General features: G+C 44.0%; 1 protein-coding gene across 2 annotated transcripts in view; it reads right to left on the minus strand.

Annotated features, from left to right (window-relative positions):
* The window catches only part of AP2B1 (adaptor related protein complex 2 subunit beta 1), a 65,114-nt gene that overhangs the window by 27,348 nt on the left and 17,830 nt on the right, over positions 1-19,936 (minus strand). For both annotated transcript variants that reach the window (XM_031591800.2, XM_031591799.2), the window contains exons 6-14: positions 18,732-18,922; positions 16,707-16,928; positions 15,863-15,983; positions 13,658-13,753; positions 9,399-9,514; positions 8,335-8,500; positions 7,754-7,852; positions 4,756-5,015; positions 2,238-2,430 (exon numbers count right to left, since the gene is read on the minus strand). In XM_031591800.2, coding sequence (XP_031447660.1) covers positions 2,238-2,430; positions 4,756-5,015; positions 7,754-7,852; positions 8,335-8,500; positions 9,399-9,514; positions 13,658-13,753; positions 15,863-15,983; positions 16,707-16,928; positions 18,732-18,922 — 1,464 coding nt within the window. The remainder of the gene's footprint in view (positions 1-2,237; positions 2,431-4,755; positions 5,016-7,753; positions 7,853-8,334; positions 8,501-9,398; positions 9,515-13,657; positions 13,754-15,862; positions 15,984-16,706; positions 16,929-18,731; positions 18,923-19,936) is intronic.

A 19,936-nucleotide genomic window follows, 5' to 3' on the forward strand; every position in this document is an offset into this window, starting at 1 on the left:
AAAAATCTTCAGGAGCAATGCAACACTGATAAAGATGAAAGAATTTATTTCAGGCTCCAGCGCCCCTCACTGACTGCTGCACGAGCAGCTCGGGTGCCCACCATCCCTGGTTCCTGGCCATTTTTATTTCCAAGAGAAGGACAAAGAACTCAGCTTTCTTCAAGGAGACACCTGAGGACACCCACCCCACTCACCCCATGCACAGGCATTCTGAGCCCTCTTTTGTGGCTGTACAAACCTGGTCTAATATCAGGCTAAGATCCAAGTGTAGATTCCCTTGGCTAGTCAAGCAGCACAGAGATGCTGCCTAGCAATTTTGTTAGCACTGGGCTGGGAGAACTCAGCTTGGTGTTTTTTAAACACATGTCCACAGCAATAAACAAAGTCACAGATTATATTCACTTGCCCACAAACCAAGCTTATTAGGGAACAAAAAGCCAGGGAAAAACAGATATATCAGGGCAGGATTCACTTATACATGGAAAGGATAAGGAGAAAACAGGACGTGATACAACAGCTCTGCAATAAAAAGCATTCTGGGGGAAAAAACATCAGCCTTTTTTTTTCCAGTGCTGTCCCCATCTAATAACAAAGCTGTGACAGTGCTGGTACACAACCCCAGGCACTGCACTGTCCAGAAACAGTCACTTTGGTAGATCACATCCCTCAGCCCCATCAATTTCCTTAAAGCTTGGGAAAAACATGAAGTAAAAGCCTATCATGTCAACTAACAGCTCCGCTGCCAAAGTGGGTCAACTGAATTAAGCCCATTAATGCCAGCTGATAGAGAAACCTTTTCTCAAAATCAAGCTGTAGTGTTTCTGCTGAGTTCACTTGTCTTTGATACTGAGAAACAATGGGTTACAAGAGGTAGCTTGGAGGACAGCACAGACAAATTTAACTCCTACTTTTCCTCTGCAATGCATTAATACAAAGAAAAATGCCACAATTTTTTAGTGGCATTTGTCACAATGCAAGGCAAGGGCTGCAAAGGTCACTGTCCTGTGCTGCCTGCATTCCCAGCAACATCAGCTGCAAGTTTCCCTCTCTAATCTTCAACCCCTAAGAGGAAAGAACATTCCCAAGATGCTGTGTAGATGGCAAAGAGACCAAAGTACACCCAACCTCTGTGAACACCAATGCCATTATAGAGTAGATTGCTTCCAGTTCATTAGCTCATGAAACATCAGAGCTGGAGGTGTGCTTAACATCTGCTTTAATCCGATTGCTGAAGCTTATAAAGAATCTTAGGCAAAAAGGAATTTGTTGCATCAGGGTTCATCCAGCTGTCTCCCACTTCTTATTCAGAGCTTGACTCAGAACTGAAAGGGTATCTGAACCCAGTGCACAGTTAATCCAACCCAGCTCACTGGAAGCCAAACCTCACACAAGACAAATCCACTGCAGGACTGAAAGCCATGCAGCTGTGCTCACTGAAGTAGTTTTACTAAGGTTATATGGTGCAAACACAGCTAGCCTGCTTCTCACCACACTGGTAAGGCAGCAGGCTGCTACAGGAGCCGTGCTCCACTGTCCCAGGCTGTGATTACACTGACCACCTCCCCCTGCCTGGCTGCCACTCATCTCTCCACTGTAGCTGTTACCTGCTAATAGATTCTCTCATTGCAGCTTATTCCCAACTCACACCACAGAGCAGATACAACACATGATTATTTATACTCTGAGACCTGACCCTTTTAGATATCTGAATACCTCCTCATGGCTGCTGGAACAAGGGGAGGACTAGGCAGAGTGCTTCCCTACAGTCTAACTGCAGTTAAGATGTTACTGATACTGAGCCATGACAGTCTAGAGAATATACAAATGGGCTGACCAAGGGCTACGGCTGACAGCCTTGGGAGTTTGGCGCTGAAATTCAGCGGGGTGGGGAACTGGGTGGACTTTAAAAGGGAGTCTACATAATTACAAAAGACTGAGACACTTCACAACTTTAAAACAACTTCAGTTTTTCCTCTGCGGACAGAAAAAGCTTGAGAAACAAACATACTTGCTGACCATGAGGATTCTACTGCATGCAGCAACACTCATTTTACAGCAGGAAAAACCTACTGAAAATTGGTACAAGAGCACCACTTCAATCCTCTTGGAATTACAGGTCTCAGCACTGGGAGCTTAAGGATCCAAGCATTACAAGCACAAGTGATCAAAGCCTTGCAGAGATAAGCACAAGCTCCACTTATTTCACACGGGCTGAATGTAAAGAGCGTGCTGCTTACCAAGCTGTCCAACCCTCCTCCCAGGAGGTCCACGGCACCCATCTGCATGGAGGACACCTGGGGAACGTTGACAGGGGGTCCCAGGTCCAGGTTGAGCAGGTCACCCAGCAGGTCGCCCTGCGATGGGATGACCTGTGGCTGCTCCAGGTTTGTTGTGGCTGTTGTCCCCACAGGGCTGTCTCCTGCATCAGTGCTGCGGGCAGGAGGAACAAGAAGAGAGATGTGAACAAGAAGAGAGATGTTAAGTCGCCTTTGGTCTCTAGCTTCTGACTTCCAGCATGGTGAAAACGCATCTAGAGGTAGGCTCACAAGCAGAAGCCAGTTAAAGGATGATCCTGGCCATCTGTCTAACCACTGCCATGTACAAGACGTGTTACAGCAAGATGTTATTTAGCACATCAAGTCCTTGAGCCCAAGGACCTGCCATGCATTGTGCACGGGTTTTAATTCAGAAAAGGGAATTTAAGTGTGAAATATTGCCTACCTACAAAATCGCAGACTTCTCCAAAATCATGAGTCTTACATACTGAACACACTACAGCACTGAAAACAAACATTTGCCTACTCGGAAAAAGCCCACAGAGATGATTTTTAGCCCAGTGGGCCTGGAGAACTACATGTAAACCTGGGGGAAAAAAAAATAGTTTCTTCTAAGACCTAACATTGATTTAACCCTCATGCCTTTACTCCAACCAGTGCTAACCCAGGCACTCCCCACAGATCTGGATTTACCTCCTTCCACTGACCAGCACCAAGCTCCACTATTTTCTAATTAAATATCTCAATTTAGAATTGGTATTTCCCTTCCACCACCAATTTCTTTTTCTCTGCATTAGCAGACATATTAATTACTAGAAGTGCTTCTTACACAGATTCTGAAGTTTCTCACCATAAGCAGTCTGGCTACACACTTTATATTCATTTACCACAGGTTTTAACGAGGGGAAAAATACTAAGCCTCATGGCAGCTCCCAGACAGCTCACTGCAATGTATTTCTCTTTAAACCCAGAGACTCTAATATTTTAGATAATCTCAAACCCACTGTGTCCTGCTGCCAGCAGTAACTGACAGCATTATTGCCAGCTTGCACCACTGCAGATGCAGCCAGCAGGTAACCGCACAGCAGTGCTGTGGGAATTAATGCACTGGCAAGGTGCTGAACACTGCAGCTCTTCTGTAAGGACTGCAGCTCCTGACTTTGAGAACCTCGATCCTCTTCCTTATCCCTGTTCAGTTATTGAGGGGAAGCTTTAGCTACACAGTGTAAGCCTCTACCAACTCCAGTGCCAGGAGAAAAAGATGCAGCATAAGGAGTGCTGAACGAATGACCCACCAGGCAGCAACAGAGAGGGCTGAAAGCTTCTTTGCATTAGAAGCTTGAGATGCCTAATAGTACCAATATTAGTTGTCCTTTCCGCTTTTGCCTTCAGCAGGGAGACTTGGAGTACACTGAGCAGCTGCTAAAACAGTTCTGAAGAATGGTTACTGTGCTCCACTCCCACCCCCAACCTGAGAATGGGAAGGAACAGCATGTATGAGCAGAGGCACATTACGAGCCGGCAGCACACACACTTGGTTTGTTCCCAGTATGTAATTTCTTTAGCATTACACCTCTTCAACACTTACTCATCCTTCTGTCGATGGAGTAAAGCAATCCCTTCAAGGTCTTATTTAACTGCAGCTGCCCAACCGCCCAATGAGAAATTAGGAAAGGATAAAGCTAAGGCTGTGTGTATTAGAAGCAAAATCCCAAGCCTTCTATTTTCTGTACAAAATGGATCTCTGTAAAGAGATTTGCATAGGCAGCTGCTCAATCTGAAGGAAAACCTCAATCTCTAGTGGACAAGTGAACAACAGGCAGAAAGGCTGGTAATAAGGGAGACTAAAGCCACCCACATTGAGCTCATTTTTACCACTAGGGTAAATCAAGTAAGAGAGGGAACACTATTTGCATTTATCTGACTGGTAGACCTGTGTTTGCTCGTCCTGGGTTAGTGCAGCCAGACTTGATTTCATAGGCAGGGAGAAAGCATTCTGCTTCCCAAAGCTCATCATATTACATAAATAGCTTTAGTTGCTAAGAATAGCAGAGAAGTGGGATCAGAAAATAGAAAAGGAGCAGCACTGCACACTGATTTATCAGTGAAACGGCAAAAAATAGCACTCCAAATGTCACTTTGTGAACATTATTAAAAGGTAAGCCTGGATGCTCTGTCTCCTGCTATAAAGCACACTCACATTTGTAATTAATACCATTAGCAAATAGCAGTGCTTACCTGAACAAGGAACCATGGGAACAGGGTCAACAGCAACACCAGCACAGCCTGGGACTGCTGTAATGCTGCTCCTGCAGATCTAACCCACTTCCAGGACTGTCATTACAAGGAAGCATTAAAGCTCCAGATTATAAGCTCCTATATAATCAATAAAAACTGGAGTGCTTTAGCAGACCCTCATATCTTCTGTAATGTTTGCTTGGAAGAAACAACTAGCCTGCTCATTATCACCTCAGCTTACCTTCCATGGTGAATTGGCAAGTGCTTGCGGTGAATACCATGGCTCCCTTCCACAAAAGCATTGGGTGGTTTGTGGTACACAGAGGCCAAAGACCCAATATGGCAAATCAGCTCATCCAGCAGAGTGGGTTCAATCAGATCAGTCTCCTCAGAGATCAGTGGCTTTTCTGATAAGACCACTTCTTTGGCAGTCACTGGGTCCGTGGAAAGAAGGCGCCAATAGATGTAGCCACGGTCCCGCAGGTCTGGGTTGTCAGAATCCTGAGACAAAGCAATGCATCCAGTCACAGGTCTAATGGGCACTAATGCCTGCAATCACTTCATTTTTTTTTTTTCCTAGTGATTCTCATGAATTAAAAAGCATCCATTTTAGTAGTGACAGTCACCAATGAATTGAAACAACCGTCGCATACTAAGAGTAAATATACTGTACTTTGTATTGTAACAGAAGGATTCAAGATTCCTAGAATTATATGACTTACCCAAGGGCATTCATTGGAGAAAGAAAACAAACAGAGCTACAGATCTTAATAAGCAGCATCCTCCAAAACAAAAGAGATGTTACTTATCCTGCCTTTTAGTTATCTAATGGAGTATGGGAAGATAATGATATATGGTTAAGATACCTCATCAGTTCTCTAGCTGTCAATAACACCCTTGTTTTAGTGCAGATAATTCTGCCTTTGCATGAATTAATTTCTCTCCTTTACAAACAGCTTTGCCCAGAGCAGCAAGCAAGGGAGGAGAGCTGGTAGCTAATGTTCTAGGGATATGGAGGTGATGGAGCTTATGCTGTAGTGTAACTGCTTGAACTGCTCACTGAAGAAAGAGATGGGATTTTTAATCTCCATACCAGTAGAATAACAGAATAAATGTAACTGGTTTTTATTCCTATAAAATTCTGTTAACACATCCTACAGCTCATTAGCCTCCCTCCTTGTTATTTCTTTTCTTCTCCTGTGATCTCACTCAGTGCTGCTGACCTGCTATAACCTCCTCCTCCGCCCTCTGTCTCGAGGCATATAGAGATACACAGCAGAACCTCTATTTCTAATAAGGCTGAGCATGGTAAACTCCTTTGGCTCACAAGGACCTGGATACAATGTCTGGGTCAACTGAAGTGTTTCTCTGCAGTGCTGTTTTTCAGTTTGACAGAGGAGTCATGAACTCTTTTCACCTACTGTCCTTTGCAATTCCTACAGGAATGTCCTCATCCTGCCTGCAGCATGCAGTTCAAGATCAGACAAGGTCTCTGCAAGGGCTGACATTAAAGACCACTTGCTCCTATCGACTTTCAGGCAAATACAGACTCAAGATTGACTGTTTCTTCCTATAGCCAGGTAAACAGACCTGAATCTTTGATAAATCTATTGGAACAGGTGGCTTAAATTTTTCCTTTCCTTGTTCCTTTCTAATTCTCCACTCTCCAGGGTCTGCATGCACACCTGCAGTGCATACCAACGAACCCATAGCTTAGCTACCCACCTGTGTCAGATGGACAACAGCAATGATGGTGCAGAAGGTCAGTGCCATCTGTTAGATTAAGAACTTGCTAAGAACCTTGATCACTGCTACACATCTCTTTCCCATCCCCAGCTGTTTCATTGCTATTTTTGCCAGTGTTGGCTGGATTAAGCTGACTTCTGCTACAATCACACCTGCAGTTTGCTGTGCCGACAATACCCTGAGAGGCACTCAAAGTGCAACAATACCTAAGCTGGGGAAAGAAGCACACGTGTAATTACTCTCCCACTCAAGTGAAAAAACAGCATCTCTACCTAGAAATGAGACCTTGAAGCATAAGGCTTTTTAGTGTTTTACAGCCAGTTATCCTACGTTGACTTATTATTCATGTGAAATACAAGAAGCCAGACTGAATCAACATTTGTGACAAACAGAGAAAAAACAGACGCCTATTGTACTCCTAGGGTGCCATTAAGTATTTTGTGACTCAGCAGAGTGGGTTTTAACACTTAGTACCTTTCTTCTGTTGGCTTAGACAAATGGTACACCTGGCCCCTTGCCCATCCCTCCCCAAAGAAGAGCTCAGAATCTCCTAACAGCAGATTTTGAATGCTCTTAAGCAAAGATCAGGCTGGATTTCTTACCCCTGTCAAATCCAGCACCCCAAAAAGCATGAGCAGAAGTGTAAATTATGGCCATGACTGCTTGCAACAAACAAAACCAAAAGGCCAGTGGTGAATGCTCTGGAGCAGAAAACCTGGAGTCAATTGTCCCTCATTCATAGCAGTTGAGGACAGTTTTCATCAGTTGGTATAGTAGGTCTGGAAAGTAGATCTTTTTTTGGGGCACTCCATTGTAGTGCTGCCCTAGTCATTACAGCCACAGAGTGGTAAGAAGTTCACTTTGAGTTCTGCTTACTTCTGTCACCAGAATCTCTGTTTCTGTCCTCCAGAACTACACAGCACTTCTGTCTGCCAGCTCAAGCCCAGAACTACCTGCAGTGATCTGTGCTCAAAACAGCTCCTCATGCATAATGAATCTGGGATCTTAACCCACTGCTACAGTCTCCAACAAAGCTGCCACATTGGCTGACGGTATCCAAGTACAAAGGAAAAAACCTAAATCTTATTTCTTTCTTTTTACAGCACTGCTTGAACTCTGCGGTTCACAGAACAAAGTCTTTGCCTGGTCCTTTCCATCTGTCATTGATGCAGATGTTTTAACTGCAAGCCAACTTCAAGAAAGCATTCTGTTTTTTTTCAAAACTCTACCCTGTCCCTAACATTTCATTTGCTGGGGAATGGGGAGTGATTTAGGATGAAGTAAGAGCTAAGAAGCAGACAGATGATGCCAGATGGCATGGTAACAGGCACACAGCAGCTCTTAAATGGATTTAAACCCCTCCCCTTGGGAAGAGAGAACATACTTGAACCCTATACACCAGCCCAGCTGATCAGTCTAGCAGAAGGGACACGCTGGATTGCAGACCAGCAAAGGGTCTGGAGGACTTTGGTTCACTGTGCATCTTGGCTCACCTGTGTGGCTAGGCTGAGGACCTGCTGAACCAGCTCCTGTGTCTCAGAAGGCTTTTTCAAGAACAGCTTCACTATAGCAGTCAGAAGGGTGAGCTGCACCTAGGAGAAAGGAACACAACAGAAAGATCAGTCACCCTCACTTTAAATCATCCCAGGTCTCAACATCCTTTACTAGCATGATGTAATGTTACAAAGCATGGAATTTCATTTTCTGCCAGGGAAAAATCCAGTCAAATCAAACTCTTGCCTATTGCAAAACACATTGCAAATAAGATTCTGATCAGAACACTGAGGTTCATGTCACGTTTTGATGCATCTCATCACTATTCTTCTGTGTGTCCTGGTCCCTAGTCAGGCTATTCCCCAAGAAGTATCCAACATGCAGGAAGTTTTGTCTTATCCTTCCACAAAAAAATACATTTAGGAGACAGAAAAGCTGCAGAGTCCCAAGGGTTTTGCTTTAGGTAAAATTTAACTTTTTATTGGAAGCTGTTTTCTGACCACTGCAGTAACATTTACAGTCAGTCCCACACACACACTACAGGAAACACTACAGATAAGATGTATAACACAATTTGTACCTGAGTACTTTCGTCATGAAAGCCCTCCAGAAAACTCTCCAACAGTTCATCTGCGTTGTCAATTCGTTCTGCATATTCACCCACTATCCAGATCATGGCAGCTCTGGCATCTGGTTCATCCAGGGAATCTAGGTTCTCACAAAGGGTGGCAATGATGCTTTCATACCTGATTTATCAGAGTACACGTGAATTACCAGGGTGAACTCGACTTGTGTTTACTTCATTTCAGCCCACAATTCTGCAGAGAATCCGGTACTGATTCACAATTTTGTGTATTTCTATACAACATGAAACAAGCAGCATTTTCAATCAATTGAAGATATTCCCAGGCTTCTTCCTTCTCCAATCTGAGTGCCAGGACCTCACAGGATCCTCAAGGGCTATGCAGTTTCTTTAATCAGCAAGGCCACCCAGAAGTGGTACTCAAGACAAAGCCACCTCCCCTTCCAGTTTGCTAAAGGGAACATTTGATCTAAATGTCCAAATGTTCAAAATGAGTCTGTATCAGATCCTGCAGCCTTCCTACTATCTTCAGACTAGCAACTCTAGAATTGGATATTACACCCCCCAAAGGCTTTGCTATAAAACAGACAATACCCCACACTAATTATTTAGCTTCCCCTGTTCCCATGCGTGGGTATCCCTGCTGTAAGTACACAATCTATCTTCTAACTGACAGCAGAAATTGCCAGAAAGACCCACAGATGTCTTGTATTATTTTTTAGGTGATCGTGAAACTTCTGCTGAAAGACACTGCTGCACTGTTTTACAGCTGAAGAAACAAAACCTTATTGCATGAAGGCATAAAAGAAGCTGGGCACTACCCAAGCCAGAGAGAACATCCGATGGAGAAAGCTAGTTCAATTTCAACCTGTCAGGCTGGTGTCTTGTCTACAGCTGACATCTGCATCACATCAGCAGCTAGGACCAGAACAGACACTGCTTTTCAGAAAGACAGCCACCCGGGCTTAGTGTTCTGCTAAGCTCTGCTGAGTGGGTTTTGCCTTGCTGTACTGTGGTGCTAGCAGACAAAGGTTTCCAAAAGCCCTGCAATACTTCCATACTTGTTGGGGTACTTGCGGAAGATGTCCCTGATGACCACAATGGCCTCCTGGACGACGTAGTTGACCTTGGTCTGAATGAGGTCTAGCAGTGTGCTCACACAGCGCTCTGCAGATTGCTGGAAGAAGAACAGAACAAGACAATTAAAACAAGATGAAGAAATATTTCTCTCACAGCACATGCTGAGAAACCTGGAATGCATGTGGAAAAGGGCCAATAGGGGAAAAATAAAAGTGCTATAGCTACCAACTCAGTATATGTGTCCAAAAAAACCTGCAAGGTGACAGCAGTCTACTAACCAGGAAATTTAGGTTGCTAGACAGTGGAGATACCAACCCACTCGAACTCCTGAGCTCTCTGGGACTTGCTAAGAAAGCAATCAGGGCTGGAGGACTTCTGACAGTAACTGCTGGAAGATGTCTGGGGAAGCTAGAGGGTGGTAGATAAAACCATGCACCAAATACACTGTGAAATCAAAGCAAAAAGCAGCTCAGATCATCATCAGGTGCACTGCTTTGGGGGGAAGTCACTAGCACTTTGTGAAGAGACAGCTGTAAACAGAAATACAGCTATTGCCAATGCAGATTTCACATTAAGCAGTTCATAACTCCCAGCCACAGACCACAGGATAATAAGGGCTGGTCAGTGACACACTTCAGGAATCAGAATTTGAGGCAATAAATTCAGGGAGGTCTGCTCCCAAGTAGCACAAGCAAGCAAGACAACAGAGGAGCAACAAACTCCAGCACCAGAGAGTCTGAAACAGGGACAATGATTTGGCTATTAGCAGAAGCCTCATTACACAGCTGGTGATTAATGTGAGAAGCAGACTGCTCATGACACTGCCTAGGCAGTTGCCATCAGAACATTCATAAAGCATTCAGGATGGAGACAAATAACGTAGGGCACAAACAATAGCACTGTAGGTGGATTTTTCAGTTCAAGTGATCTAATAGCCCCCTGTGCTTTTCCAGCACTTGAAGGCTGGGCAAGAGAAGGAGAAGCAAAATGGCATTTAAGTTGCTTTTGAGAATGGGTGATCAAGAACAACCCTGACAACATGCACAGCTAAATTCGGGACAAGCAAAGACCAAAACCTCATCTTTTGCCCTGTGACTAAAGCAGTGCTATCTTACAAATACAGTGAACATGAGCAAACAGTGACAATGTCAGCACGGGGATCAGCCAAGGAGACACCTTATAAAACAGCATTTGCTCTCCCTTCATGGGAATCCCACTCCTTACAAGCTGGATGCCACAGACCTTGCAATTTCATCTCTTACCAGTTTCCCCAAAACTGTCACAAGCCATTATAATAGCTGACCTTAAGGACACTTGGGGTAAATCTGTCCTTACCCAACTCCCCTCTCTGGTACCTACAGCACCAGCTGCTGTTTGCAACTTCAGCAGCGCAGCGCTGTCTGGTTCTACACCTAGCACAGTTCCATGAGTCAAAGATTTCAAGGAAAAGCAAATCATAGCTTGTTTTTCTCTTCTTTAGACGCTTCGAAGCATGAAATTTTTCTAGGAAGAGTGTAACATTCGCTTTGAAATACACACTATTGATTTTTAGCCCAAGAGTCCCTTGGAAAGCAAGTTGTCATGTGGGCATATGCACAGAGCAGCTCTCAAGTCCCCATAGCAAAACACAGCCCTGCTCACCCCATCCTTTGTAAACACACTGCTGTGTGAAGGTGGATGTTCCCAGGGATTGCAGTGCTCTGCAAACTGATGAAAGAGTGCTCTGAAAAGAACAGTTCTCAAGTTGGCACAGGGAAGGACAACCAACTAGTATCCAATTTGCTGTGGTAACCAAAAGCCCACCAGATTACAGTCATAAGCCTCAAAGATTTCCAAGAGCTCATCTGCTGGCAAAATCTCCTGGAACCAAGACAAATCCCCCTCTAACATAGCTCCTGCTGCTTCTCTTTTGCTCCAGAGGGCTCACCCTTTGTACAACATCTACAACAGTTCCTTTTCTTCAGAGGCATAAGAAGAAGAGGAGCAGTGCTGCATTTCCAATCCAGCTAAGATCAGACAGCTTCTTCATCCAGTGATGTCAGCAGAGCACACCACAGATACCTTCAACTCATGCTATTAAGACCAACAGTACGTTGTAGGTAATACCCAAAGCTAACTCTGACTGGTCTATCCACACAAAACATGTTTGTTCTGACGTCCCCCAAACCAATGTGATGACTTAAAGAGTGGGCAATATCCCTTAACCTTGCTGTACAGGATGTGTATTGCTTACACTTCCAAAATAAACACTACTTCTGCTCTCAGCACTATGCATTGCAACACAACAAAGGTATTGCCACACTTGCTCAGCGGCTCAGCAGACAAATTTATTTTACTGTCTTATTCTTCTAGGAGAGATAATTGGACGAAAGGTAGGATCCTTGAAGGCAGAGGTGAGGTTCCCTGCAAATACTCATTCATCAACAGCTCCTGTTGCCTGTGCCCTGTGTCAAAAAGCAGACTTCTAAGCCTTGGGAGCTTAGACACCAGTGGCTGAGAAAATGCTCTTCCATTAGTCATAACTCACAGAACAAACAGCCTCTAGTAAACACAGATGCACTGAGGACAGAGATTAACCTAGAGATGAGGACATCCAATGAGTTGTTCTGTGTTTGCCCTCTTAAGTCTGGCTCTTGTTAGAGGAGTAAACAGACCTCATCTTCAGCACTAGTGATTTCAAAGGACTGCTGCTAAAAAGCAAGGTTAACATTACTTGCTGAGAGCTTCACAATTATACAGTTGGAGGGTCACTGCAAATTTGTTGATCCATGGAATACTATTGTTATTATTGGCCCTTTGCAAATTGAATGCAGGGCATCAGGGACAGAAACAAAAAGAGTCAAGGACAAGAGTGAGAAAGGGTAAAAACTTCTAAGAGCATCACAATGTTGTCAGAATACATCACCTTCCATCTGAAACCAGGACAGACACAGGGCCAAGCCCCAGTGAGAAAGTCCCCGCTGAGAAGGTGAGCTTGCCCTGCCCAGCACAAGCATCCCAACAGGAAGGCTGCCACCAGCTCCTTTTAACTTCTCAGTAGCATTTCCTACCATCACTACTGTGGCTTCTTCCAGACAGCTTCCTGCCTGCAGGCAACACGGAGGGAGCACTCAGTGTTCTGAGCTGCAGAATTGAACCTGTGATCACCTGCTCAGTTGGTCCTACTTAAAAGAAGGCCCACTGCAGTGATAAACCTCTAGGAGCTGAAGGGAAGAAGAGAAAGCTGAGTGGGAAGAGGCAGTAAATCTCTCAAAGGGACAAAGTCAGTGTCCTCTTTATGCAGGATACCAGTAGTTTAACTGAAATGAGGGACACCTGTGCTCTGACACTGTACTCAGCCAGGCATGATGAGGTTTTTATTTAAACCTGCTGCTGCTCAGTGCTCATGGGAACATGCTTTAGCAAGAGCTAAATGAGCTCAGCTGAAATTAGACCACTTATGTGACATTTGGCACTCGTTTATCAGTTAAGTGGAAAGTATCAACACCACAGCATAAGACATCCCTCTCTTTGCAGCTGTTCTGAGCTCCTGTCAGGCATACTAGATTTATTTACAGGCAAATTAGCAGGAACAGCATTAATAAAAAATCTATTATGAGCATTTTGGTGAATGCTGAGCTGGCAGAGGATGTTTCAAACTGTTGTTCTGGATAACTGCAAAGACTCTTGGGAATGTATTTGTATAAGTAGCTAGGCTCCAAATAAAGCCACCAACTACAGAGACCTTCAGAACTAGATGGAGTGACTCCATGTTTGTGCAAGTTGTTCTTCAGCACTGACTCCATAACAAGACTCTGTAACTCTGTGTTCTATCCAGCTGAAACGTGGGGGGGAACATAAAACATTTAACACTGAGTTCCTCTGCATTCAATCTCTTTTCCTACTCCTTTTGAAAGGTCAGATCACAGTGATTAAAGGAGGACCTTGTGAATAAGTGGCCACTGTTCTACTGAAGCCAGCACATAACATCAGTAACATATTCCATCTATGACCATTTTGCTGCCTGCTCTGCTTGCAGGCTGAGGACTGAGAGAAGCAGACCCCCTCTTGTGATATAGTCACTCAGAGCTCATAACCCTGCTGCTCTGCTGGGGTCATACCCACAGATATGGTGGATCCACATCAGTTGATCACCAATATAGGAGCAAAGAAGCCTCGTGTGATGTGAGGATGAGTCAAAGCAGCCTGATATCGGTTCTGGAGTCAGAAGCATGGAAAACCTGAAGCCTCAGGTACTTGCCTCAACCTTGATGGCACAGCGTCCAATAGCTCGAACAGCCTTGCGAACAAAGTCAACATCCACCTCAGTAGCATATTCCTTCAGCTCTGCCAGGACCTGCAAAGAAAGCACACCAAAGTGAACACCTGTCTGACAAGGGATGCCACCCAGACACCAGAACACAAGCAGGATGCATTCTTCCACAGCCAACCACGCACATCCAAAGCTAACACTGTCAAACCCTGATACCAATCTCCACCTCTGAAACAATGCTGTCAGGAGGAAATATGGCTTTGATTAGGCAGGCAGACTTGATTCAGGGTGGCTGAAGCCAAAAGATGGCTCCAAGTTCTCCCTAACAAACAGCTAGGGGCAAAATCAGCCTTGCTAAACTTAACCATTGCAATTCCCCTTACACTGAAGATACAGTGACATGGGGTTGACACACCACACACAGAGATTTTATGTAGTTTATTGTACTTATTGCACTACATTCACTGCAAGTAAAGCTCTTATTTTTTCTCTCTCCTTTTCTGCATGGAGATGAACCCACACATCCTTACTGGGTCAAAGAAGAGAAAGGGATTCAAAGACATCATGGAACAGACTCATAAAAGGACCAGTAACAATATAAAGATCTGTCTCCTCTAAAGATTTATGCTTCTATTTCAGTTATTTTGCTAATGGAAACTGAACAAGGGCTTACACCAAGACCCACTTGGATCTTACAGCAAAAAGCTACTTTACCTAAAAACAAGAAATCTTAACAAAAACACCCCATGCAACCTATCTGCTCTCAAAATCTCACACTTCAGTTTCTCATGTCACACATGACATCATGGTGATGTCAAAAAGAGATGACAGACAAAAAGAGATGACAAAGGAGAAGTGAGGCAGCACAAAGTGAGATGGTTGTTTGAAAAATCTGAAGTCAATGCCAACTGCTCAGAACAGTGACAAGATAAAGAAGCCTTGAAAGGCCAGACTGCAGACAAATAAATCTACAAGATGACAGGACATCTGTGTTTTGAAGTCCTATTATTTCCTTGGATGATCTACGTTGTGCAGCACTTAGCACTCAGGTTTAGTAGTCTGTGCTTTCCAAATATTGCCTGAATCTGAGAACCTCAGATACATGCAATCTGTTGCCTCATACAGCAGGCATGGAGACTGGGCGTCTCAACAAGCTGCACGGGGAAGAAGGGAGCAGAAGGTTGCTCTCAGTGGGTCTCATTTCAGTGTGCATTTCTGACAAAGCTTGAGCTGTTTTTAGGAATGCCTCTTGAGAACCAGGAAGGATTTATTTACTTCTCTGCAGATCCCAGATTGAGACACTGTCCTCTAGACACCACTGCCTTTCATCCAGACAGCCTGCATTATCTAAACACTAGGCATTAAATCTGATGTGGAGCCTACATTCTCATGGAAACTTTGCTTTTAAAAATGTTTTCCACATAGCCAGCACAAGAGGGGCATAGAATTACCTTGCTCTGTTCAAAACAAACACACACCAGCCAAACAAAAACCAAACAGACAAGGAGAACACACAGTGGAGACAGCTGCTTAAAAATGTCACATTAAATGAAGCTGCTCTTTGATAATTAGGATAGGACAATAATAGCATTAACCAGAGGCATTAATCATTCTGCATCAGCATTAGGCCTTGTGACCAGAGTGGCACTCAAGAACGCTTGCTTTATTTAAGGGCTTTGGATTAAACTACATTAAATTCAAAGAGAATCTAAACTAGAAAGCAGTTTCAATTCAGCTTAGCTTTAGCTTTCCCATTCTGCAAGCAAGTTAAGTAAGATGAAGGTTATTTTATCTCTGAAGAGTGCCTATGCAAGGGTGTAACTATTTAACTAATACACTTGAAATTCACACTTCAGTAATGTTTGACCTTTCTGAATGCCTCCATTAAAGGCACACCTCTCTCACTGGAAACAAACCTCTCACTCTAACCTCAGCTCTAGCAGTGACTCATTGACAGGAGCTTTTCACCCAGAATCATAATCTGTAAAATGATCTACCTAATTGTCACAATGCTTGGTACCTCCACTGAAATTATGAGGAAAACTCCAATTCTTCCCTGCAAAGAGCATAGGGAAACTGATGCCTAACAGCAGGACAACATGAGTGATAGTTGCACGTTCTCTCTCAGGGACCAGAGGGTTTCTTCCATGCCCAGAACACGCGCAGGATTCTGCTAGAACTTGCTGAGCTGACCTGGGCAATGTTTGCTTGAGAAGCCAGGCGGATCATGATGTCCAGTTTCTCCAGCTTGACGTAGATCGGGTCGTTGTACTTCACAAAGAACACCTTGATTTCCTGCTTCAGGATTTCAGGCCTGAAGGGAACATAACATTGTTTCACCCAAGGCTGGTCAAAACAACAGGCTCCATTCTAACTGGAATATCTAACCACATCTACATCTCACCTCCTCCATTTGAACTGCTGAGCCAAGCACTGTGCACAGTGCTGTTATGCACTGATGTGTATATCAGTGTCATCAGTGAAAGATCTTTATGTAGATCCCACCGATAAATTCATTTCCTGCTTTCACTTCCAAATACCTGTGCCACTGCACAGTAACTCTGCCATGCACACACAATCACAAAGTGCTGTCCCACCTTTCCAGTAAGGATAAGCAGTATTCAAGCAAATGGCAGTAAATTGGTGGAAAAAACACAGCTGTACACCAGTATATTATCAGCTTGGTTCTTCCACAATGAAGGAACGAATAGGATAAAGCACACTGAGTTTCTACAGGTCACTATGACCCGTGCAGTTACACTCTCCTCCCTGCATGCAATCTGATTTACAGTCTGGTGGGAGGGCACTTCTTGGTGCTTAAAATGCAGTGAAGAGAAAAAGACAGGTAACAAAGTACTGTGTGACACTGGTATCACGAGTGCTCTGCAACGACACAACTTATGTAAGCTACCAGAGTCACAAGACTGTTTAATCCATCCCTTGAGGGGGCTGAACCTGAATTAAAGACAGTTCTGCGTGTATGGAAATAGCAGAAGGTAAGCAGATGTCCTCCCACATCCAGTAACTAAAATTTTACCTTTTCTGCACTATCAAGTTGATGTTCCTCAGGGCGACATACTGGACTTCAGGCTCTCCAGACAGCAAGGTAACCAGTGGAGGAGCAAGCTTCTTCAGCAGCATGTTGTAATAGTCTGAGTCCTTGGGGAGAAGCTCCAGGAACTTCATCAGAACTTTCACTGCTGACAGCACCACTGCTGAGTTGGCATGGGACAGCCGAGGAGTCACCCGCTCACAAATACTGGGGACAGAGGAGGGGTTCACATTTAATCCAGAAATCTCAAAATATTTCAGATCTTACCTGAATTTTGGAGAATGCACACAGCTAAAGACACCTTCTTTAAACGCTTCTACTTGGTTTTGTTTACAAAGAATAGGCAGACAGCCTTGCTTTCCTGAACACAGCAGGAAGCAAAGAAGAATGACTTCTTTCACAGCTTCAAGTTTCTCTCCTGCTACACTATTGGCTTTTTCTGCCTTGGTCTTCTGGTATTCTCTCCAATTTCTGTAATCTCGTCTGTCACTTACAAAACAACTTTAACAAAACCACTACCCGAAAAACACCTTAGCCCCCATATAATCATTCAGAGGTGATACATGCTTCAAGCTTGCTTTAGGGAAGATTTCTGCCATTACAACAATTTGGTTCTAAAAGACCAGTCTCTGTAACTCTGAAGAAACAGGAAAAAAGTGACCTAAATATCTTCCCAAGTCTCAACTTCATCACTTGCCTTGGTGGATCCTATATTCAACAGCATCCTAAACAACCCATCCCAAGCAGAAAGGAAGTTTGGGTTCATATGGTCTTTCTGACAGCATCTGTTAAGTTTCTTCCCACCCCCTCCTGCACACTGCTAACCCAGAACAATCTTATTCCCATCTGTGCCTCCCTGAAGTTTCTCCCTCTAAAAGATTTGCTTTCAACCACCCTGGAAGGGAGGCAATAAAGCTAAGGGAAGAGTGCAGGAGGCTGAAATAAGACAAGAGTAAATCTTAGATGCCACTGCCCAAATCACCTGTAAAGCCAAAGCCTCTTCAGCTTGCTGTGCCTCAGCTTCCCCATGTGCAGGGGGAGTGACAGCAGCCTTGCTGTAAAGGAGAACACTATAAAAGCAGGTGCTGCCATTCTTCAATCTGAAATAAGACAGACCCTAAGAATCAAGCTCCACAGAAAGGAGTCATTACTGCCCATCCAGTTTTGTACAGTGCTCTGGCAGAATTAAGAATAAGGAACTCAGGCATGTTCACAGCTGCTCAAACTAGTGGTGCCTCTACAACAAAGCCAGGATAATGCTGGCCTGACACTCTGGAGATCTCTGCAGGTTGCTAGCACTCATTAATATCTGCTTCCTGGCAAAAAATCTTAGAGCAAGGAGGGAGGAGGAGGGAGGTGGAAAAGGCAGCAAGATTACTGGCAGAAATTTTTTATTGGTTATCCCTTGTGCTTCAAAAAGAGTCACCAAAAAAATACAGCAAATCAGAGCAAGTCTGACTAAATTTTCTTTATAGGCTTATGCTCCTTTCTTCCCCTCCACCCAACTTTTAATGCGGAATACATCAGGTCTCAGAATTTCCCTACACCAAGTAATTGTTCTTTCTCGTTCCTTATTGTCTTTTATCATCTCGGGTATGAAATCTGACTTTGTGATTTCAGACACAGACCAGGAAGAGGCTTGAAGCACACTACATACACCTATAGTTATTCGAGTTAAAAGTAGAAGCAAAAAGGAGAATTTGAAGTTGTTTCTTAACTTTTAGTTCTACCACAGACTAACTTTTAGTTGGAAAAAATACTACAGAAGCCCTCAAACATACGTGGAAAACACAAAAGAGCATCAAGAAACAGAAATTGGTTCTGACATGGGAAGTGGCAGGTCACCAGCAATAGCCCAACATCAAGACTTGTTTGTACTGTTTGAGATTTAGAACACACAGTCATATTATTTACAAGCCTTTCTCACAAAGGTGACAAAGCCAGAAGTTTGCAAGTGCTCTGCTACCAAATCACCTTAAGCAGCCCATGTGAGAGCAGGATCAAACGTACCTTTGAGCTTCACGATCATCCTTGGGGTTGTAGTTGGACAGGCAGTCTAGGATGAAGATCTGCCCCCACTCTGTGCATTCATTTAAAGCTGTCAGCAGCTTGTTGATGTTCTGAGGGTTCAGATCCAGCAGGTTGCTGTTGGGATGCGACTCGCTGATTTCTGACAAAGCAGCAACAGCATTTGCTACCACCTGGGAGAAGAGGAGACAAGGAGATGCATTCTTTGCTACTGTGTCTTCAGTGGCTTGACGGGGATTAATTTGGGTTTAGCACAGGTTACACATGGGAAACCTGGAAATCCTGGCTGTGTTAGCAGCTGCAGCCATCACAGTCATCACAGCCTTCAGGGACCCAGTACAACCTTACAAACAATTCTGAGAACCCAAAGCCTGACTTTAACCTTACCCTATGCTGAAATTTTGAGTCTCGTGGGGAAGAAGTGAAAGAACAGCAGCACAGCTGGAGAGGGCTACTGACAAATACAGGATATATGAGAAATCAACACAGGTGTAAAGAGCATTTTTCTAGAGAAATTACAACCTGAAAGTGTTTTTGTCTATGATAGACAGAAATTAAAGTTGTCTCTGGAAAAAATGAGGTCCTGGGACCAGGACTTCAGAGACGTTATTCTAGAGTGAACCAACAATGGCATCAGAGAGTGCCCACATGGATCAGTGAGAGCATCTCACCTACAGGCCCCAGGCTTCCTTGTGGCAAGCCCCCATAAGCATCATCTCTCTCCCCCTGTTCCCATCAGGTGCTCAACTGGAGTTGGATTCAATGATCCTAATGGGTCCCTTTCCACTAAGGATATTCTCTTTATGACACAGTCAGGGTCTCAAAGCCTCTAATTACTGTACTCATTCAGGAATGGATGTTTCTTGCCTAGTACTCCCTTGGCAGCTCTGTGACATATGGCTTAGCCCAGTCCAAGAGATGGGAACACTGTTCTATTTCCTTCAAAACTTAACACAAAACCAGAAGAGATTTAAACCCAAGTTGGACAAAAAATCAGAATGCCCTACGAAGAGGTGCTTTGCGGACTTACTACAACATATACAATGTCACCCCAACTCAATTGAGCAAATCTGCTCAAACAGGGCCTTATAACATTACTTTGTGGGATTAAAGTTGAAGAAACATCTTATTAAAACCCCTGCATTTCTTTAGATGATTGAAGAGGGTTTTGATGCAGTACACCAAAA

The sequence above is a fragment of the Phasianus colchicus genome, chromosome 21, assembly GCF_987193195.1.
Source record: "Phasianus colchicus chromosome 21, bPhaCol1.hap1.1, whole genome shotgun sequence".
In the NCBI taxonomy this organism is placed as follows: domain Eukaryota; kingdom Metazoa; phylum Chordata; class Aves; order Galliformes; family Phasianidae; genus Phasianus; species Phasianus colchicus.